This window comes from Pseudophryne corroboree, chromosome 2 (genome assembly GCF_028390025.1).
Source record: "Pseudophryne corroboree isolate aPseCor3 chromosome 2, aPseCor3.hap2, whole genome shotgun sequence".
Classification (NCBI taxonomy): domain Eukaryota; kingdom Metazoa; phylum Chordata; class Amphibia; order Anura; family Myobatrachidae; genus Pseudophryne; species Pseudophryne corroboree.
This window is the reverse complement of record NC_086445.1, coordinates 261,733,417-261,756,800: the sequence shown is the minus strand read 5'-3', so window position 1 is coordinate 261,756,800 and position 23,384 is coordinate 261,733,417. Positions and strand designations below refer to the sequence as shown.

At 46.0% G+C, this 23,384-nt stretch overlaps 1 protein-coding gene across 2 annotated transcripts in view; it reads right to left on the bottom strand.

Moving 5' to 3' along the window:
• Positions 1–23,384, bottom strand: part of ADCY6 (adenylate cyclase 6) — a 421,005-nt gene that overhangs the window by 345,464 nt on the left and 52,157 nt on the right. For both annotated transcript variants that reach the window (XM_063952744.1, XM_063952743.1), the window contains exons 2-3: positions 10,624–10,785; positions 8,683–9,541 (exon numbers count right to left, since the gene is read on the bottom strand). In XM_063952744.1, coding sequence (XP_063808814.1) covers positions 8,683–9,537 — 855 coding nt within the window. In that variant the 5' untranslated portion in view covers positions 9,538–9,541; positions 10,624–10,785. The remainder of the gene's footprint in view (positions 1–8,682; positions 9,542–10,623; positions 10,786–23,384) is intronic.

Below are 23,384 nucleotides of genomic sequence, written 5' to 3'. Positions count from 1 at the left end.
TAACGTACATCACCCCACTACGGCTAAACATAACGTACATCACTCCACTACGGCTAAACATAACGTACATCACTCCACTACGGCTAAACATAACGTACATCACTCCACTACGGCTAAACATAACGTACATCACTCCACTACGGCTAAACATAACGTACATCACTCCACTACGGCTAAACATAACGTACATCACTCCACTGCGGCTAAACATAACGTACATCACCCCACTCCGGCTAACCATAACGTACATCACTCCACTACGGCTAAACATAACGTACATCACTCCACTACGGCTAAACATAACGTACATCACTCCACTACGGCTAAACATAATGTACATCACTCCACTACGGCTAAACATAACGTACATCACTCCACTACGGCTAAACATGGATGGAGCACGCTAAAGCTGCGCTGGTCGGGAGCTACTCTTGAAATGCTGGGCGTCCCTCCGCATGTCGTAGCTGTGCTAAATTTAGCACAGCTACGATCAACTCGGAATGACCCCCATTATTCAAACAATAGTAGTTATTTAAGTTATATGACTAACAAAATAACCCTGTACAAAGAAGGCTGCACTGGGATTATGTTAAACACATGTAGAATAGGTTCTGTCATTCTGCGTGTGGAGAGTACAGTGAAATCCCTTTTCCATCATGCATTTGATAACTCCCCATTTACGCTAATATCCAAAATGTTTCAAGGTGAACATAAGCAATTTTGCTGTAGCAACAAAATGCACCATACAAGAAACCTAGCTCCCAATGAGGAAATGTTACAGCAACTGTGCCTGCTATGTACAGTGCAGAAATGCGCAAAGGTACACAGTGTTACATCCATACTCAGACAGCTGAAGCCCCTCCCCCACACTTCCGCAAGGTCAAACAGCTGAGAAACCGAATTTAAGAAGCTATATCTCTGGCCCTTCCCCTGTGTATGAATCAAGCAAGTCTGCAAGCCTATGTTACCATCAGCTAGTGTAGTTAGAGGAGCGCCTCCTTCCTAACATAGTGACCATTGCAGAGAAGTACTATAGGGATTAGTGGCAATATTTCATTAAGTATAGACCCATCAGTGATTTTCTGTACATTACTCAGCCCAGTAACACACACCAACTGGCATGCATTGTAACATTCATGAATGCAAGCTCTCATTGCAGAATATCATGGACAAAAGTCTCATACTTTCTCAAATATAGTGTTACTAACAAATGGACATGGCCTCTGCCGGTCACCTCAGTCTGACACCCTCCTATCAGCTGGTCGCCCCCTGCTTTAACTGTCCCTCCCTCTCGATATTCCAACTTGCAGTAATTGTTATAAAAATAAAATAAAAATTCTGACCTAAATTCAAATTTACTGTCATCAGCACAGAATATGCAGGTATCAAGCATTGCATGGCCAAAGCTTTCATTCATACACTCATTATCCCATATTGCTTATTGCAATCTGAATCTTACTTCTCTCATCTTAACTAGACATAACCCTACAATTTATTTTGCAATGGCTGGAAAACTTTTCATCAGAAGTTATTCTTCGCTGTCCGTTGTGTATACTTTACAGAATCCAATATACAGTGCATCTGGAAAGTATTCACAGCGCTTCACTTTTTACACATTTTTCTATGTTTCAACCTTATTCCAAACTGGAATAAATTCATTTTTTCCCTCAAAATTCAACACACAATACCCCATAATGACAACGTGAAAAAGTTATTTTGAGATTTTAGCAAATTTATTAAAAATAAAAAACTAAGAAATCACTTGTACATAAGTATTCACTGCCTTTGCTCTATACTGTGTTGATGCACCTTTGGCAGCAATTACAGCATCAAGTCTTTTTGAATATGATGCCACAAGCTTGGCACATCTGTCTTTGGGCAGTTTCACACATTCCTCTTTGCAGCACCTCTCAAGCTCCATCAGGTTGGATGGGGTGTGTTGGTGCACAGCCATTTTCAGATTCTCCAGAGATGTTCAATCGGATTCAAGTCTGGGCTCTGGCTGGGCCACTCAAGGACATTCACAGAGTTGTCCTTTGATGTCTTGGCTGTGTGCTTAGGGTTGTTGTCCTGCTGAAAGATGAACCGTCGCCCCAGTCTGAGATCAAGAGCGCTCTGGAGCAGGTTTTCATCCAGGATGTTTCTGTACATTGCTGCATTCATCTTTCCCTCCATCCTGACTAGTCTCCCAATTCCTGCCGCTGAAAAACATCCCCACACCATGATGCGTCCACCACCAGGGATGGTATTGGCCTGGTGATGAGCAGTGCCTGGTTTCCTCCAAACATGACTCCTGTCATTCACACCAAGGAGGTCACTCTCTGTCTCATCAGACCAGACCAGAGAATTTTATTTCTCATGGTCTGATTGGCAAACGTCTCATGGTACATTTTGGCAAACGTGCCATGTGCTTTTTATTAAGGAGTGGCTTCCATCTGGCCACTCAACCATACAGGCCTGATTGGTGGATTGTTGCAGAGATGGTTGTCCTTCTGGAAGGTTCTCCTCTCTCCACAGAGGAATGCTGTAGCTCTGACAGAGTGACCATTGGTTCATGGTCACCTCCCTGACTAGGGCACTTCTCTCCCGATCGCTCAGTTTAGACGGCCGGCCAGCTCTAGAAAGAGTCCTGGTGGTTCCGAACTTCTTCCATTTACGGATAATGGAGGCCACTGTGCTCATTGGGACCTTCAAAACAGCAGATATTTTTCTGTACCCTTCCCCAGATTTGTGCCTCGAGACAATCCTGTCTCGGAGGTCTACAGACAATTCCTTTGACTTCATGCTTGGTTTGTGCTCAGACATGGACTGTCAAGTGTGGGACCTTATACACTATAGACAGGTGTGTGCCTTTCCAAATCATGTCCAATCAACTGAAGTTACCACAGGTGGACTCCAATTAAGCTGTAGGAACATCTCAAGGATGATCAGTGGAAACAGGATGCACCTGAGCTCAATTTGGAGCTTCATGGCAAAGGCTGTCAATACTTATGTACATGTGATTTCATAGTTTTTTTATTTTTAATAAATTTGCAAAAATCTCAAAAAACTTTTTTCACGTTGTTATTATGGGGTATTGTGTGTTGAATTTTGAGGGAAAAAAATGATTTATTCCAGTATGAAATAAGGCTGTAACATAACAAAATGTGGAAAAAGTGAAGCGCTGTGAATACTTTCCGGATGCACTGTAAAATACTTCTACTACCATATAAAGCCATTTAAAGAACTGCTCCAACAAATATATCTTCATTTGTCTCAAAATATCTCCCAACTGGAACCCTCAGCTCAAGATCTGCATCTCTCATTCACACTCATCACTATTCTGAAACACATACCTGAACATGTTAAAAGCAGTCTATGGATGTCCGTGTAATACAGGGGTAGGGAACCTCAGGCCCGAGGGCCGTATAAGGCCCGCAGAGTCACTTGATCCGGCCCGGCCAGGCTCATCTATCCGGGCGCCCGCTGAGATTTTGTTACTAGTGGGCGCCTGGCTTCTTACCCTTAGTAGCAGCCGGAGGCAGGAGCTCACTCCTGAGCTCTGGCTTCCGGCAGTGTGTTGCTGTGTGGTGTTATGGGAGAGATGTCATGACTTCTCTCCCATAGTTCTGAGGAGCGAGCGGCCAGGCGGAGGGCAACGGTCCAGAAGCAGGAGCGGGGCTGGTAAGTATTGTGGGGGGTTTTTCTTTTAATTTGTGTGTGTAAGCGTCACTACTAGGGGGCATATCTAATGGGGCATAACAACTGACTGGTGGCATATCTAATGGGGCATAACAAGTGACTGGGGGCATATCTACTGGGGCATAACAACTGACTGGGGGTATATCTAATGGGGCATAACAACTGACTGGGGGTATATCTACTGGGGGCATAACTACTGACTGGGGGCATATCTACTGGGGCATTTCTATTGGGGGCAGGCTCAATTTTAAGCTGATAATTTTTGTATGGCCCCCGAAGGATTTTATAAATATCCAAATGGCCCTTGGTAGAAAAAAGGTTCCCCACCCCTGGTGTAATATAATCCCCATCACATGTTCACTGAACTACGTAATAATGTAATTGTTATACATTTTATCCACGCCTCTACAAATAATAGTGATTTATAAATTCCAAGGAATAATACACTAGGAGTCTCAATCTAACATTCAGAACAAATTATTTACATTGCATACATTTACAGGATAAAATCTCCAAGGACAAGACCCATGACTGGACACTGAAATGAGGAGCAGCCGGCCAGGTTAGATACGATGTATGCTCACGAGCAATTGCTCAGTACACTTATTAAAGGATCGCAATGTCTTTCTAAATCTGAACCCATGCTAATTTCCAGACGTGCAATATATACGGTATACGGTCAGCATACAGATAGTCGAGATCCTGGCAGTCACAATACAGACACCGGGATCCCGATGGGGCCACCATATCGCCGCCGGTATACCGGCAAGGTAGGTGATACCCCCTCTATGGGTGTCCAAGAGAAGAGAACCTGTGGCAAGCATAGCTCGCCACCGAGCCTGCAAGGGGCTTCTTTGTACTCGCCCCCTGCCGACATTCTACTGCTTGGGATGCAGATGTCGGGATCCTGACGTTTGGCATCCCGAGTGGCAGGATCTCATACCGATCCCCAATATACAGTTAGGTTATTGGACACTGACACACTTTTTGAAATTTTAGCTGTTTATCAAAACATATTTAAGTTACAGTTATATAATGAATATGGTTTTGAAGTGCAGATTATCAGCTTTGATCTGAGGGCAGGGGTGTATCTACCTATTGGCCAGGATGGCACTCGCCAGGGGCGTCGGCCAAGGTGGGGGCACCACTCGGTGGTGCTACCCGCAACAGGAGGTAGAATCACATAGCAGTTCTGTCCAGTGAGTTCCGCGGACCCCGATGCCTCGCTCTTCCCCTAGCTCCCCCTGAACTCCCAGCTGCAAGCCGCACACCTTGCTTCCGCTCACCGTTCAATCAGGGGAGCGGGCCCAAAAGTGATGACTGACCAATCCCTGGCCAGGAAGCTGTCCCTGCTATCCCCTCTTTGCAGCCTGCTCTATCAGCCACCTGACAAGAATAATGGTATGTATATGGCCTTGTAAAGCTGGACATGAGCTATGTTGCTGCAGCCTGCTCCAGCCGTTACATGTACAATAGCCATAGAAGGGTTAATGTCATGTAATATTATAGTATATTGCTACAAATCCTGTGAATAAGGTGGCCACACAACTCCATGCATTATATGCTGACTCTCCCCCTATGTGCATACTGCAGACTGCTTATATAGAGCATGACGTGTGATACTTGATTGCTGCCAATGTGCCAATTGTTCACAATAAACAATAACACCTTATTTTGAATACAAATTATCGTAATTTACCTGCTTCTGCCCATGTGCATTGCTGCAAGGATGCGTTTGAACCTTGTATCTTTAATCATTTACTAAAAAGTTGATTATGATAAACATACTTGCACAGTGCCAGTCCCTTACTTGCACAGTGCCAGTCCCTTACTTTGCCAGGGGCGCTCAGACCCCTAGATACACCCCTGTCTGAGGGTATTCACATCCAAAAGGGTTTAGGTATTATAACTGTTTAATATGTAGCCACTTCTTTTTCAAGAGATCAAAAGCTGTTCCATGGACAGGTCCAGACTATTTCTTTGGTATATCCTTATCAATTGAGCAGGAGAAGGTCTGGAGTTTATTCAAAGTGTGGTATTTGCATTTGGAAGCTGTTGCTAGAAACACACAACATGTGGTCAAATGAGCTCTCAATGCAAGTGAAAGAGGGCATCCTTAAACTGCAAAAACAAAAAGATCCACAGAGGAGATAGTAGCAACCTTAGGAGTGGTCAAATTAAAAGTTGGGTACATTCGCCAAGCGAAGATACCCAAGTCTGCATAAAGAGAAGACGTCACAAGAGCAAAGAGAGGGGCAAGCCATTCATAAACGTAAAGAACAGAAAGGCCAGATTAGACTTTGCCAAAAAAAGCCAGGCCAGTCTGAAACGAAGGGGCAGATGTATTAAGCCTGGAGAAGTGATAAAGCAGTCATAAGTGGAAGGTGATAACGCACCAGCCAATCGGCTCCTACATGTCAATTTACATATTATTTATTACCAGTTATTTATATAGCGCACACATATTCCGCAGCGCTTTACATATTGGAGCTAATTGGCTGGTGCGTTATCAGCTTGCACTTATCACTGCTTTATCACTTCTCCAGATTTAATACATTTGCCCCAAAGTTCTTTGCATAGATGAAAATAACAGTGTTCATTCTAGTACCCTGCACCTAGTCAGTGAAGAGGGCATATTTTAAATTTTGAAGGGCAAAATTTTAGATGTGATGTATCACTACAGCTACAGTACACACTATGGGGGTAATTCCAAGTTGATCGCAGCAGGAATTTTTTTAGCAGTTGGGCAAAACCATGTGATCTGCAGGGGAGGCAGATATAACATGTGCAGAGAGAGTTAGATTTGGGTGTGGTGTGTTCAATCTGCAATCTAATTTGCAGTGTAAAAATAAAGCAGCCCGTATTTACCTTGCACAGAAATAAAATAACCCACCCAAATCTATCTCTCTCTGCACATGTTATATTTGCCTCCCCTACAGTGCACATGGTTTTGCCCAACTGCTAAAAATGTTCCTGCTGCGATCAACTTGGAATTACCCCCTATGTAGCTGACAATGTGTACTCCTGCGGGTTGTAAACAAGGGCCATTTTGCTGTCCGCATCAGCAAGTGTGTATGGATTTGCCAATAACCGCTCCCCTGCCGGGTTCCGTTGTGCGTGTTGTCGCTGGGAACACACATCGCATCGTCTGTACCCAACTTAAGTGTGATCAACCTGTACCAGAATGATGGAAAGAAAAAAAGTATGCAGAAGGCTTGGAACGGCTCATGATCCAAAGCATACCACATCATCAGTAAAAAAACACAGTGGAGGCAGTGTGATGGCATGGGCATGCATGATTTACAATTGCAGTGGGTCACTAGTGTTTACTGATGATGTGACAGAAGACAGAAGCAGCTGGATGAATTCTGAAGTGTATAGAGACATACTGGGGGCTATTCAATTGTATTGTGTCCACCCTCCTGAGCATCTATAAAAATAGGCGCCCAACGTAGTAATTCAATTGTTTCTCCGTTCAGACGCCCATTAGTACTGACACCCCTAAAAGCACCAGAGTTAGCCGCGCAAAGTGCTAAACCTATTTAAAGAGTGGTTAGGGATAAAACTACCGTTTAGACGCCCAACCCACAATCAGGGAGCCCAACAATCAACTTTGCACACATTTTTTTCTCGCAGATCAGGAAGCTGCGAAAAATAAAGGTCGCCACCCCCTGCAGCTATAGTCGTACGAACTAAGCAACAAATCAATTGCTCCATCGGGTACCCTTGGGCATTCGTCTAGACGCCCAGCGGGTGCTGACCAGAACAATTGAATCACTCCCACAGTCTACTGAGATACAGACAAATTCAGTATGTTTGGACGGCACGTCACAAAACTGATGGACAATTACCAAAAATAGAGTGCGGAAGTAGCCCAGGAGTTTTTTAAGGCAAAAAAGTGGAATATACTGAAATGGCCGAGTTAGTCACCTGATCTCAACCTGATCGAGCCTGCATTTTACTTGCTGAAGGCAAAACTAAAAGCAGAAAGTCCTACAAACTAACAACTGAAAACATCTGCAATAAAGGGCTGGCAAAGCATAACACAGGAGGAAACCCAGCAATTAGCAATGTCAATAGGTTCCAGATTTCAGGCAATCATTGCCTGTAAAGTATTCTCAAAAAGTATTAAAAAATGAAAGATGTATTTATGATTATCTTAATTCTGCCTAATTACATTTGAGCCCCTGAAAATAAGAGACTGTACAAAAATAGTTCAAATTCCTAAAGTTTCATACAATATTTTTGTTCCTTGAATTAAAGAAGAAAATTTGCACTTTAATTGCATCTCCATTGTCTAATTTAAAATCCTATTATGGTGTACAGAGGACCTAATTCATTCAAATTCAAACGCAGTAACAGGTGGCCAGGTCCAGTGAGACCCAATCCCAATCTGTGATCGCTTGGCGCGGGCAGTAAAGCACATCCGGTCCCTACAATATTTTCAGAAAGAGTATAGAGTAGGTCAGACTGGATTCCCTGACCTTGGATTTTTGCATTATGAGAACGCAAAGATAATATTTATGATAGTGCGGCACAGAAGTCAACTAGAAGCTGCTGTGCTTCATGCATCCTAATGAAATGACAGGCTGAATATTGGATTGGGAAATAAAATGTCTGCATTCATTGCATGTAAATTATGGTCACAATTAAGGTCACCATACTTTAATTGGTAATCCAGGCTATATACAGACCTCTCTTGGAATGTGTAAAACAATCTGTCATCTACTTTGCATAAATTGTTATTTTGTCTATATCACACACTGTGTAATAAAACAATAATATATAAAACATTTTACTGTTACAAGCATTTATCCTAGCAGGAGCACAGTCATCTACAATACAAATTCAACCAGAGATGATCACTGGAAGATCTTAGATATTTATAGATTTGGCTTATGTTTTTATTAATAACAAAAGCTCAATACCAGAAAGTTTGGAATTCAAACTGTGGTTCTAGATGTACAAGAAAGTTTGCAGGACACACAATAAAGTTCTTACCTGTTTCCAGAGAAAGACATCAGCCATGTTAAGCCTCCAAGATATGATGAGATGTAGAGAGGAGAGGATAACTCCACTCAGCACTGCCGCCCTCATGCGCACAGGGAGCAGGGTATAGATGATGTAGATGAAGAAAACACTCCACCAAATCCCTTCAGAGGCACTATGAGGGTTGACCATTAGAACCCCAAGAATTTGCACTGCAAACAGGACAGCAATAACTAGGTAACTGACGATCCACATATAGTCCTGGTGAAAGCCATTACGGTTGCAGACCACCATGAGTGATAGAAACAAAGCCATGGCAACAGCAAGTACAGAAACATAGAGTACCTGGGGATCACCATGAGTGCAATGAAAAATTAGCATAACCAGACATACCAGGACCAGCGCACCCATTAACATTGTCAGACTGCTCTGGTTCATCTGGAAAAAATAGCGTTGGTAAAGGCGTTCAAGTTTGGCAGACTGAAATTTCTTTGATTGAAAAACTTGCAGAAACCTCGTCCAGCACTCCCTAGGGGTCAGGTGGTGCTCTCCCTCATCCGAGCCCACTGCTTCAGTAGAACCCATTTTTGAGCCTTTCATTTCCCCGTCCTCAAAGCCGAGGGCTACAGATTTTAGTCCCAGGTCCCCGCCTGCCCCTTTCTTTCCGTAATGGTCCTCTTGCCAAGTGCAGCGGAGGCTGAAGTTGTTGCGGCTGTTACGCTCCATCTCAGGGTCCTGAAGGCAGCTCATGTAACGGGGGCCACACAGAGATGTGTTTTTGCGCTTGCCCTTCTTCCCATTGCGCTCCCCCCATGCCGTCTTACGTTCATCCACTTTGGGGACCAGGATGCCACTAAACCATGACATTCTGCTGCAGAAGAGAGAAAAAAGGAAAGTACAGATGTGATATAGAACACTAGTCCTGAACATTGAGAGTCACATCTACTAATTATATTAATATACTCAATGACGGAACTACTATCACTTATCCACATTCACATATCCACATGTGCTGTGGATTTTCCAGGACAGCCCACATTTATTTTCTCCACCAGACTGCTAAACCCACAAATAGGTGGTGGCTTTCATATGCTGAAGGTAACATAAGGTCACATGGTTGCTTTTTCATTCTGTGGAGACAATTCAATGGTTTGAATTAATTAGCTCCCATCTAAAGTTCAATTGGTTTGGGCAACCAGTTCTGAGGTTGAACGTTAACAAGGGTTTTGGGACTGGTTGCAAAAACCAGGGGGTGTCTAAACTGCGTCACGCCCAGCACTTAGCACTGGGGAAGCTACTTAACATAGCTAATACCGTGCATTAGTGCGCAAGAACACAGTTGTTTCGACACAAATAAATGAATTAGCTCTCAGACACTTTAGACGGAAGCTAATTCTCCAAAACAATTGAATCGCACGCTGTGAGCTCTACTCACACATCTTTAAAATACTTCTGAAAATTCTAAATGTCATTAATAAACATTAAAATGTTTTTACAATACTTTAAATTGGTCTCTCCTGCTTACCTGATATTTTGAAATGTGCTGTGTAAGTAAAAATTTAAAATTAACACAGCACTATGGGAGTGGGTGGCTACAATTAATTTCAAAATTTCAAGCATATCGTTCCCTCTAGACAGCAAGATAAAGTCCCAGACATAAAATTCAGAGCAAAGTAGGCACATTTCCTGTTTAGAAATAGATTACACAACATATAAGCGGTTTCTAGCCATTTTGGTGACCTGCCTCAATTAGGTCAAGTAAAATGCATGAACTTTGCTCCTTGTATAACTGAACTGTTATTCCCGCATTCTTCCAAAACAATAAAAAATAGAATCTTTAAAAAAAAAAAAGAAAAGAACAACGTTGCCCTCTTACAGACTCTATATCAGTAGTTGTGTTTTATTTATGACCTTAACAAGCCCTACATCTGACTGAAACATAAAAGTACTTACCTCTCCTGATTGAGAGGTGGCAGCTTCCCTGAAGCTCCTGGCTGGGTAGGTGAAACACGGCATTTATTCCGTCGGGCGGAGAGGTGGGAGAGGACCTCTGCTTCAGAGTTTGCTAATTCTATGGCATTAGGAGGGAGATTAGGAGAGATTTCAATTGGGCACCTGGAAGAAGTGGATGAAAACAGGTAATGTCAGATAATACCCTAGTGTGATATAAAAACAAGAAAATCATAAAAACACTCAACATTTGTTCTCATGGGCCTGACAAGACTTGGATTCATTTTCCAGAAAACGATTGCGTTACAAGACACATCACTGCCATCACTAGTTTAAATGTGGCTAAGTATCCAGTTAATCAACTATGGTGATTGGTAGAAAGGTGCAAAGCAGAGATTAGATGCTTATTTGAATTCATGAGCAGTACAAAAGTAACTCTAGTTTACTATAATATATCTCTACACACACATAATGGAGTAGTGTAAATGCAAATTCATCACAGGACCCCTACAGGACCTAAATACCACTATAAACCACACCTGATCTAAAACACTGAAGGTAACCTAGGACGTTACCATGTGATCCTAAGGAAATCCAAGTATATCAATAGTCCTCCTGTCCCATAACAGACGTCTGGCTATCAAATTACAAGAGAGAGATAATACAATGCCATGGTAGTGTAGAACTGTAAACGGACTACAGTTGAGTCATTATGGATTAAGCTATGGTTATATAGGGAACAGTATAGGGTCAATATATAAAGGTTGAACTCGATGGACAACTTGTCTTTTTTCAATCTCATTAACTATGTTATGTTATGTTATGTTATTTATTTGGTTAATGTGCCTTCAAGCTATTCCATGCTACCTTAAAACTTTTTGTTTTTTTCCACAGTCCACAAGACTGAAACAAATGACTTCAATTCCCTTTCCCTTCTCCACCTGAGGTTACAAGGGCAGAAGCTGCTTAATTAGAATGCCACTGACATTTATTTGCAGATACCTGTATTCAGTCACTAGGTTACAAACCTGCTACTCAATCCCATTCCGCTCACTGATGACCCATAAGAAGTAGAACAATCCTTCTTCAAGCCATTTCCAATTTATTTATTTATTTTTTAAATTTCCATATCAGTAAAAATCAGTAAAATTCTACTTAATACAGTATCTTAGCATTATACGTAATAATCATGTACATATGTACGTGGGAGAACTACCATATGGTCTAAATGGATTATGCCTCTGCTCTCGGGCTCAGGGTTTAGAATTTTAACATAAACATATTCAGGTAACAGTTGACCAAGCGAGATGCGGTTAAGGTGCTGACTGTTGGCATACCAATGCCGGAGTCCCGACACCGATCAAAATGTCGACGGCAGAATCTCACCAGGGTCAGGAGACCAAGACCAGAATCCAGAGAGCCAGCTTCCCAACTGTAAGTATAGCGGGCGGGTTAGGGCCAGGGGAATAGGTTTAGGCGCCACCCAGGAGGGGGGGAGGTTAGGTTTAGGCACTGGGGGGGGGAAGGATAGGGTTAGGCTGCAGGGAACGGGGGCGTCGGTATTGTGACCACCGGCATCCCGTTCGGCGTACAATCAGATGCGTCAACCATTGGTACCTGCAAAAATAAGTTTCTCCCAATCCTAACTTGAAAATGAATTTAGTGAGGCTCTAAAGGCATGGCTTGGCAAATCTTTCCTAATGTACTGTGGTGCTATACAAAGGAAAAAATAAGAATTTACTCACCGGTAATTCTATTTCTCGTAGTCCGTAGTGGATGCTGGGGACTCCGTAAGGACCATGGGGAATAGACGGGCTCTGCAGGAGACTGGGCACTCTAAAAGAAAGATTAGGTACTATCTGGTGTGCACTGGCTCCTCCCTCTATGCCCCTCCTCCAGACCTCAGTTAGGGAAACTGTGCCCGGAAGAGCTGACACTACAAGGAAAGGATTTGGAATCCAGGGTAAGACTCATACCAGCCACACGAATCACAACGTATAACTTGTGATAACCATACACAGTTAACAGTATGAACAACAACTGAGCCTCAATCAACGGATGGCTCATAACAATAACCCTTTAGTAAGCAATAACTATATATACGTATTGCAGAAGAAGTCCGCACTTGGGACGGGCGCCCAGCATCCACTACGGACTACGAGAAATAGAATTACCGGTGAGTAAATTTTTATTTTCTCTGACGTCCTAGTGGATGCTGGGGACTCCGTAAGGACCATGGGGATTATACCAAAGCTCCCAAACGGGCGGGAGAGTGCGGACGACTCTGCAGCACCGAATGAGCAAACTCAAGGTCCTCCTCAGCCAGGGTATCAAACTTGTAGAACTTTGCAAATGTGTTTGAACCCGACCAAGTAGCAGCTCGGCAAAGCTGTAAAGCCGAGACCCCTCGGGCAGCCGCCCAAGAAGAGCCCACCTTCCATGTGGAATGGGCTTTTACTGATTTTGGATGCGGCAATCCAGCCGCAGAGTGAGCCAGCTGAATCGTGCTACAGATCCAGCGAGCAACAGTCTGCTTCGAAGCAGGAGCGCCAACCTTGTTGGCTGCATACAGAATAAACAGCGAGTCAGACTTTCTGACTCCCGCCGTTCTGGAAACATAAATTTTCAAAGCCCGGACTACGTCCAGCAACTTGGAATCCTCCAAGTCCCTAGTAGCCGCAGGCACCACAATAGGTTGGTTCAAATGAAACGATGATACCACCTTAGGGAGAAATTGGGGACGAGTCCTCAATTCTGCCCTGTCCATATGGAAGATCAGATAGGGGCTTTTACATGACAAAGCCGCCAATTCTGACACACGCCTAGCCGAAACTAAGGCCAATAGCATGACCACTTTCCACGTGAGATATTTTAGCTCCACGGTCTTAAGTGGCTCAAACCAGTGGGATTTCAGGAAATCCAACACAACGTTAAGATCCCAAGGTGCCACTGGTGGCACAAAAGGAGGCTGAATATGCAGCACTCCCTTTACAAACGTCTGAACCTCAGGCAGTGAAGCCAGTTCTTTTTGAAAGAAAATGGATAGGGCCGAGATCTGAACCTTTATGGACCCTAATTTGAGGCCCATAGTCACACCTGACTGTAGGAAATGCAGAAAACGACCCAACTGGAAGTCCTCTGTAGGGGCCTTCCTGGCCTCACACCAAGCAACATATTTCCGCCATATGCGGTGATAATGCTTTGCTGTCACATCCTTCCTAGCTCTTATCAGCGTAGGAATTACTTCATCCGGTATACCCTTTTCCGCTAGGATCCGGCGTTCAACCGCCATGCTGTCAAACGCAGCCGCGGTAAGTCTTGGAACAGACAGGGCCCCTGCTGCAACAGGTCCTGTCTGAGAGGCAGAGGCCATGGGTCCTCTGTGACCATCTCTTGAAGTTCTGGGTACCAAGTCCTTCTTGGCCAATCCGGAACAATGAGTATTGTTCTCACTCCTCTTTTTCTTACTATTCTCAGTACCTTGTGTATGAGAGGAAGAGGAGGAAACACATATACCGACTGGAACACCCACGGAGTTACCAGTGCGTCCACAGCTATCGCCTGAGAGTCCCTTGACCTGGCGCAATATTTTTTTAGCTTTTTGTTTAGACGGGACGCCATCATGTCCACCTGTGGCCGTTCCCACCGATTTGCAATCTGCTCGAAGACTTCTTGATGAAGTCCCCACTCTCCCGGGTGGAGGTCGTGCCTGCTGAGGAAGTCTGCTTCCCAGTTGTCCACTCCCGGAATGAACACTGCTGACAGTGCTTGTACGTGATTCTCCGCCCAACGAAGAATCCTTGTGGCTTCCGCCATCGCCACCCTGCTTCTTGTGCCGCCCTGTCGGTTTACATGGGCGACTGCCGTGATGTTGTCTGACTGAATCAGCACTGGTTGGTCTCGAAGCAGGGGCTCCGCTTGACTCAGGGCGTTGTATATGGCCCTTAATTCCAGTATGTTTATGTGCAGACGAGTCTCCTGACTTGACCACAGCCCCTGGAAGTTTCTTCCCTGAGTGACTGCCCCCCATCCGCGGAGGCTTGCATCCGTGGTCACCAGGACCCAGTCCTGTATGCCGAACCTGCGGCCCTCGAGAAGATGAGCACTCTGCAGCCACCACAGAAGAGACACCCTGGCCCTCGGGGACAGGGCGATCAGCCGATGCATCTGAAGATGCGATCCGGACCACTTGTCCAACAGATCCCACTGAAAGATCCTGGCATGGAACCTGCCGAAAGGAATGGCTTCGTATGACGCTACCATCTTTCCCAGGACTCACGTGTAGTGATGCACCGACACCTGCTTTGGTTTCAGGAGATCCCTGACCATGGTCACTAACTCCTGAGCCTTCTCCTCCGGGAGAAATACCTTCTTCTGTTCTGTGTCCAGAATCATGCCCAGGAAGGGCAGACGCGTCGTAGGAATCAGCTGCGACTTTGGAATATTCAGAATCCAGCCGTGCCGTAGCAACACTTCCTGAGAGTGCGCTACGCTGACCAACAACTGCTCTCTGGACCTCGCCTTTATGAGGAGATCGTCCAAGTACGGGATAACTGTAACTCCTTGCTTCCGGAGAAGTACCATCATCTCCGCCATTACCTTGGTAAAGACTCTCGGTGCCGTGGATAGACCAAACGGCAACGTCTGGAATTGGTAATGACAGTCCTGTACCACAAACCTGAGGTACTCCTGGTGAGGCGGATAAATGGGGACATGCAAGTACGCATCCTTGATGTCCAGAGATACCATAAAATCCCCCTCTTCCAGGCTGGCAATGACCGCTCTGAGCGATTCCATTTTGAACCTGAACTTTTTCATGTAAATGTTCAAGGATTTTAAATTTAGAATGGGCCTTACCGAACCGTCCGGTTTCGGTACCACAAACAGTGTGGAATAGTAACCCCTTCCCTGCTGAAGGGGGGGTACCATTATTATCACTTGCTGGTTTGAGAACGAAAGGACTGCATTTGGTAATACGGTGCTTTCTTAGGCTGTGAGGAAACCTGTGGCAAGAAAGTCGACTTTCCAGCTGTCGCTGTGGATACGAGGTCCGAGAGACCGTCCCCAAACAATTCCTCACCCTTATAAGGCAAAACCTCCATGTGTTTTTTAGAGTCGGCATCCCCTGTCCATTGCCGAGTCCATAAGACCCTCCTGGCAGAAATGGACATTGCATTTATTCGAGAGCCCAGCAAGCAAATGTCCCTCTGGGCATCCCGCATATATAAGACGACGTCTTTAATATGGCTAAGTGTTAGCAATACGGTATCCCTGTCCAGGGTATCCAACCCCTCTGACAGAGTATCTGTCCATGCTGCAACAGCACTGCACATCCAAGCTGAAGCAATAGCCGGTCTCAGTAGAGTACCAGAGTGTGTATACACAGACTTCAAGATACCTTCCTGCTTCCTATCCGCAGGTTCCTTTAGGGCGGCCGTATCCTGAGACGGCAGGGCCACTCTTTTAGATAAGCGCGTCAGGGCCTTGTCAACCCTAGGGGAGGATTCCCAGCGTAACCTATCCATTGGCGGGAAAGGGTACGCCATTAGTATTCTCTTGGGAATCACCACTTTCTTATCAGGGGAAGACCACGCTTCTTCACATAACTCATTTAATTCATGTGACGGGGGACAAGTCACTGGCTGCTTTTTCTCCCCAAACATATTTACCCTCTTGTCAGGGACAGGGTCAGCCTCTGAAATGTGTAATACATTTTTCATTGCAATAATCATGTATCGGATGGCCTTAGGCATTTTGGGCTGTAATAGTGCCTCATCCTCGTCGATGCTGGAGTCGGACTCCGTGTCGACATCTGTGTCAACCAACTGAGATAGTGGGCATTTTTGAGACGCTGACGGCCTCTGAGGCGCCTGGGCAGGCCCGGGTTGAGAGCCCGGCTGTCCCCCGGCAGCAACATAATCAAATCTCTTATGTAATGAGTTTACATGGTCATTTAAGACCTTCCACATATCCATCCAATCAGGTGTCGGCACCGACACCACATTTATCTGCACTTGCTCCGCCTCCACGTAACCCTCATCAAACATGTCGACACAGCCGTACCGACACACAGCACACACACAGGGAATGCTCTGACTGAGCACAGGACCCCACAAGGTCTATGGGGAGACAGAGAAAGAGTATGCCAGCACACACCACAGCGCTATATACACAGGGATACACACTACCAGAAGTTAATTTTTCCCAATAGCTGCTGTATCAATACACCTTTTGCCTAAATTTATGTGCCCCCCCCTCTTTTTTTACCCTCTTAGTGCCAGGAGACTGCAGGGGAAAGCCTGGGGAGCGTCCTTCCAGCGGAGCTGTGAAGAGAAATGGCGCTGGTGTGCTGAGGAAGAAGGCCCCGCCCCCTCAGCGGCGGGCTTCTGTCCCGTTGTTTCTGACTAAAAAATGGCGGGGGTTTTACACATATACAGTCACAGACTGTATTATGTGTCTTTTTTATGCCAAAGGTATTCTTATTGCTGCCCAGGGCGCCCCCCCCCCCCCCCCCCAGCGCCCTGCACCCTACAGTGACCGGAGTGTGTGGTGTGCAGTGGGAGCAATGGCGCACAGCTGCGGTGCTGTGCGCTACCTTAATGAAGACAGGAGTCTTCAGCCGCCGATTTCACCACCAACTTCTGATCTTCTGGCTCTGCGAGGGGGACGGCGGCGCGGCTCCGGGAACGGACGACCAAGGACCTTTGCCTGTGTTCGAACCCTCTGGAGCTAATGGTGTCCAGTAGCCTAAGAAGCGCAACCTAGCTGTGAACAGGTACGTTTGCTTCTCTCCCCTCGCTCCCACGTAGCAGTGAGTCTGTTGCCAGCAGATCTCACTGAAAATAAAAAACCTAACATTACTTTCTTTACTAGCAGGCTCAGGAGAGCCCACTAGGTGCATCCAGCTCTGGCCGGGCACAGATTCTAACTGAGGTCTGGAGGAGGGGCATAGAGGGAGGAGCCAGTGCACACCAGATAGTACCTAATCTTTCTTTTAGAGTGCCCAGTCTCCTGCGGAGCCCGTCTATTCCCCATGGTCCTTACGGAGTCCCCAGCATCCACTAGGACGTCAGAGAAATAAAGTAATATAGATCTTCCATATGTATAAACCTCTCTCACGGACGATAAATCTGACAGGAAGGCTAGCAACACAGCAAAACGTTTCAAACAACAGCTCACAGTGACAGCACTACTGATGGCGAGGGCTGAAGGATTCACCATGTGATCTGGTTCCATTTACAAATGTTCATGGTAAAGCAGACAGCCCACATCTGTTCACATATCTATATAAATTGCTTTAGCACTTTATCGTACAAAAGGCCTAATTCAGATCTGATCACAGCAGCAAATTTGTTAGCAAATGGGCAAAACCATGTGCACTGCAGGGGGGACAGATATATAACGTGCAAAAGAGAGTTAGATTTGGGTGGGTTATTTTGTTTCTGTGCAGGGTAAATACTGGCTGCTTTATTTTTACACTGCAATTAAGATTTCAGTTTGAACACACCACACCCAAATCTAAAGGGCCCCATGCACTAGAACGATAATGCCCGATTTCATCCGATTTCGACCTTTCAGGCCGATAAATCTGATGAAAAGTGGCAAATCGGATGTGTTTTACATCCGATCCGATGCGCGTTCCCGTGAGCATCAGATCGGAGCCTCTAGGTCGTTAGTGCTGCACTCGTGATATGTCGGATCCAGCAGGCATGGCTGGGATCGCATATGATACATCGTATGCAAAAGGACCGCATACAATGTATCGTATGTGATCCTGCCGCCTGGGAAGCTGCCAGGGCAGTTCAAGGGAAATCGCCTCTGACTTCAGCCTCAGACATATCGTTGTAGTGTATGGGTCCCTTAACTGTCTCTGCACATGTTATATCTGCCCCCCTGCAGTGCACATGGTTTTGCCCATTTGCTAACAAATTTGCTGCTGTGATCAGATCAGAATTAGGCTCATGGGGGGTCATTCCGAGTTGTTCGCTCGGTAAAAATCTTCGCATCGCAGCGATTTTCCGCTTAATGCGCATGCGCAATGTCCGCACTGCGACTGCGCCAAGTAAATTTGCTATGCAGTTAGGAATTTTACTCACGGCTTTTTCTTCGTTCTGGCTATCGTAATGTGATTGACAGGAAATGGGTGTTACTGGGCGGAAACAGGCCGTTTTATGGGCGTGTGGGAAAAAACGCTACCGTTTCCGGAAAAAACGCAGGAGTGGCCGGAGAAACGGGGGAGTGTCTGGGCGAACGCTGGGTGTGTTTGTGACGTCAAACCAGGAACGACAAGCACTGAAATGATCGCAGATGCCGAGTAAGTCTGGAGCTACTCAGAAACTGCTACGAGGTGTGTAATCGCAATATTGCGAATACATTGTTCGCAATTTTAAGATGCTAAGATTCACTCCCAGTAGGCGGCGGCTTAGCATGAGCAAATCTGCTAAAATCCGCTTGCGAGCGAACAACTCGGAATGACCCCCATAGTTCCATTATTTCCTGCTGTCAGTGTAGGAATAGAGACAGGTGCTCTGGGAATGGCTTTCTGGTATATATAAAACAGGGAATTTTAGCACACACAAAGTATTCAGACAACTGATAACATTGGGTCTAGTGTGTACTCACAGTGATCAAACAATGGGGGTCATTCCGAGTTGTTCGCTCGCAAGCTGCTTTTAGCAGCTTTGCACACGCTAAGCCGCCGCCTACTGGGAGTGAATCTTAGCTTATCAAAATTGCGAACGAAAGATTCGCAATATTGCGAAAATACTTCTCTGTGCAGTTTCTGAGTAGCTCGAGACCTACTCTGCCAGTGCGATCAGTTCAGTGCTTGTCGTTCCTGGTTTGACGTCACAAACACACCCAACGTTTGCCCAGACACTCCTCCGTTTCTCCAGCCACTACCGCGTTTTTCCCAGAAACGGTAGCGTTTTTTCACACACTCCCATAAAACGGCCAGTTTCCGCCCAGAAACACCCACTTCCTGTCAATCACATTACGATCACCAGAACGAAGAAAAAACCTCGTAATGCCGTGAGTAAAATTCCTAACTGCATAGCAAATTTACTTGGCGCAGTCGCAGTGCGGACATTGCGCATGCGCATTAAGCGGAAAATCGCTGCGATTTTGTGTCTATTTAATAGCTTACATTAAGTTTATTGGTGCAAAATTTAAAACCCTCATCCCATATAAATAACACATTTTTCAGCATAGATAACAGGAGAGGTTATTATAATCCAAGTCTCCAAATGGAAAAAATAAGAATTTACTTACCGATAATTCTATTTCTCATAGTCCGTAGTGGATGCTGGGGACTCCGTAAGGACCATGGGGAATAGCGGCTCCGCAGGAGACTGGGCACAAAGTAAAAAGCTTTAGGACTACCTGGTGTGCACTGGCTCCTCCCCCTATGACCCTCCTCCAAGCCTCAGTTAGGATACTGTGCCCGGACGAGCGTACACAATAAGGAAGGATTTTGAATCCCGGGTAAGACTCAAACCAGCCACACCAATCACACCGTACAACCTGTGATCTGAACCCAGTTAACAGCATGATAACAAAGGAGCCTCTGAAAAGATGGCTCACAACAATAATAACCCGATTTTTGTAACAATAACTATGTACAAGTATTGCAGACAATCCGCACTTGGGATGGGCGCCCAGCATCCACTACGGACTATGAGAAATAGAATTATCGGTAAGTAAATTCTTATTTTCTCTAACGTCCTAAGTGGATGCTGGGGACTCCGTAAGGACCATGGGGATTATACCAAAGCTCCCAAACGGGCGGGAGAGTGCGGATGACTCTGCAGCACCGAATGAGAGAACTCCAGGTCCTCCTCAGCCAGGGTATCAAATTTGTAGAATTTAGCAAACGTGTTTGCTCCTGACCAAGTAGCTGCTCGGCAAAGTTGTAAAGCCGAGACCCCTCGGGCAGCCGCCCAAGATGAGCCCACTTTCCGTGTGGAATGGGCTTTTACAGATTTTGGCTGTGGCAGGCCAGCCACAGAATGTGCAAGCTGAATTGTACTACAAATCCAACGAGCAATCGTCTGCCTAGAAGCAGGAGCACCCAGCTTGTTGGGTGCATACAGGATAAACAGCGAGTAAGATTTTCTGACTCCATCCGTCCTGGAAACATATATTTTCAGGGCCCTGACTACGTCTAGCAACTTGGAATCCTCCAAGTCCCTAGTAGCCGCAGGCACCACAATAGGCTGGTTTAAGTGAAATGCTGAAACCACCTTAGGAAGAAATTGAGGCCGAGTCCTCAATTCTGCCCTATCCGTATGAAAAATTAGGTAAGGGCTTTTATAGGATAAAGCCGCCAATTCTGATACACGCCTGGCTGAAGCCAGGGCTAACATCATTACCACTTTCCATGTGAGATATTTTAAGTCCACAGTGGTGAGTGGTTCAAACCAATGTGATTTTAGGAATCCCAAAACTACATTGAGATCCCAAGGTGCCACTGGAGGCACAAAAGGAGGCTGTATATGCAGTACTCCCTTGACAAACGTCTGAACTTCAGGAACTGAAGCTAGTTCTTTTTGGAAGAATATTGACAGGGCCGAAATTTGAACCTTAGTGGACCCTAATTTTAGGCCCATAGACAGTCCTGTTTGCAGGAAATGCAGGAAACGACCCAGTTGAAATTCCTCTGTAGGGGCCTTCCTGGCCTCACACCACGCAACATATTTACGCCAAATACGGTGATAATGTTGCACAGTTACATCCTTCCTGGCTTTGATCAGGGTAGGGATGACTTCATCCGGAATGCCTTTTTCCTTCAGGATCCGGCGTTCAACCGCCATGCCGTCAAACGCAGCCGCGGTAAGTCTTGAAACAGACATGGTCCCTGCTGGAGCAGGTCCTTTCTTAGAGGTAGAGGCCACGGGTCTTCCGTGAGCATCTCTTGAAGTTCCGGGTACCAAGTCCTTCTTGGCCAATCCGGAGCCACGAGAATAGTCTTTACTCCTCTCCTTCTTATGATTCTCAATACTTTGGGTATGAGAGGCAGTGGAGGGAACACATACACTGATCGGTACACCCACGGTGTTACCAGAGCGTCCACAGCTATTGCCTGAGGGTCCCTTGACCTGGCGCAATATCTGTCCAGTTTTTTGTTGAGGCGGGACGCCATCATGTCCACCTTTGGTTTTTCCCAACGGTTCACAATCATGTGGAAGACTTCTGGGTGAAGTCCCCACTCCCCCGGGTGGAGATCGTGTCTGCTGATGAAGTCTGCTTCCCAGTTGTCCACTCCCGGAATGAACACTGCTGACAGTGCTATCACATGATTTTCCGCCCAGCGAAGAATCCTTGCAACTTCCGTCATTGCCCTCCTGCTTCTTGTGCCGCCCTGTCTGTTTACGTGGGCGACTGCCGTGATGTTGTCCGACTGGATCAACACCGACTGACCCTGAAGCAGAGGCCTTGCCTGACTTAGGGCATTGTAAATGGCCCTTAGTTCCAGGATATTTATGTGAAGTGACGTTTCCATGCTTGACCACAAGCCCTGGAAATTTCTTCCCTGTGTGACTGCTCCCCAGCCTCTCAGGCTGGCATCCGTGGTCACCAGGACCCAATCCTGAATGCCGAATCTGCGGCCCTCTAGGAGATGAGCACTCTGTAACCACCACAGGAGAGACACCCTTGTCCTTGGAGACAGGGTTATCCGCTGATGCATTTGAAGATGCGATCCGGACCATTTGTCCAGCAGATCCCACTGAAAAGTTCTTGCGTGGAATCTGCCGAATGGAATCGCTTCGTAAGAAGCCACCATCTTTCCCAGGACCTTTGTGCATTGATGCACTGACACCTGGCCTGGTCTTAGGAGGTTCCTGACTAGGTCGGATAACTCCCTGGCTTTCTCCTCCGGGAGAAACACCTTTTTCTGTACTGTGTCCAGAATCATCCCTAGGAACAGCAGACGTGTCGTCGGAATCAGCTGCGATTTTGGAATATTTAGAATCCAACCGTGCTGTCGTAGTACTATTTGAGATAGTGCTACTCCGACCTCTAACTGTTCTCTGGACCTTGCCCTTATCAGGAGATCGTCCAAGTAAGGGATAATTAAGACGCCTTTTCTTCGAAGAAGAATCATCATTTCGGCCATTACCTTGGTAAAGACCCGGGGTGCCGTGGACAATCCAAACGGCAGCGTCTGAAACTGATAATGACAGTTCTGTACCACAAACCTGAGGTACCCTTGGTGAGAAGGGCAAATTGGGACATGGAGGTAAGCATCCTTGATGTCCAGAGACACCATATAGTCCCCTTCTTCCAGGTTCGCTATCACTGCTCTGAGTGACTCCATCTTGAACTTGAACCTTCTTATGTAAGTGTTCAAGGATTTCAGATTTAAAATGGGTCTCACCGAGCCGTCCGGCTTCGGTATCACAAACAGCGTGGAATAATACCCCTTTCCCTGTTGTAGGAGGGGTACCTTGATTATCACCTGCTGGGAATACAGCTTGTGAATGGCTTCCAATATCGCCTCCCTGTCGGGGGGAGACGTTGGTAAAGCAGACTTCAGGAACCGGCGAGGGGGAGACGTCTCGAATTCCAATTTGTACCCCTGAGATACTACCTGCAGGATCCAGGGGTCCACTTGCGAGTGAGCCCACTGCGCGCTGAAAATCTTGAGACGGGCCCCCACCGTGCCGGAGTCCGCTTGTAAGGCCCCAGCGTCATGCTGAGGACTTGGCAGAAGCGGGTGAGGGCTTCTGTTCGTGGGAAGAGGCTGTCTGCTGCAGTCTTTTTCC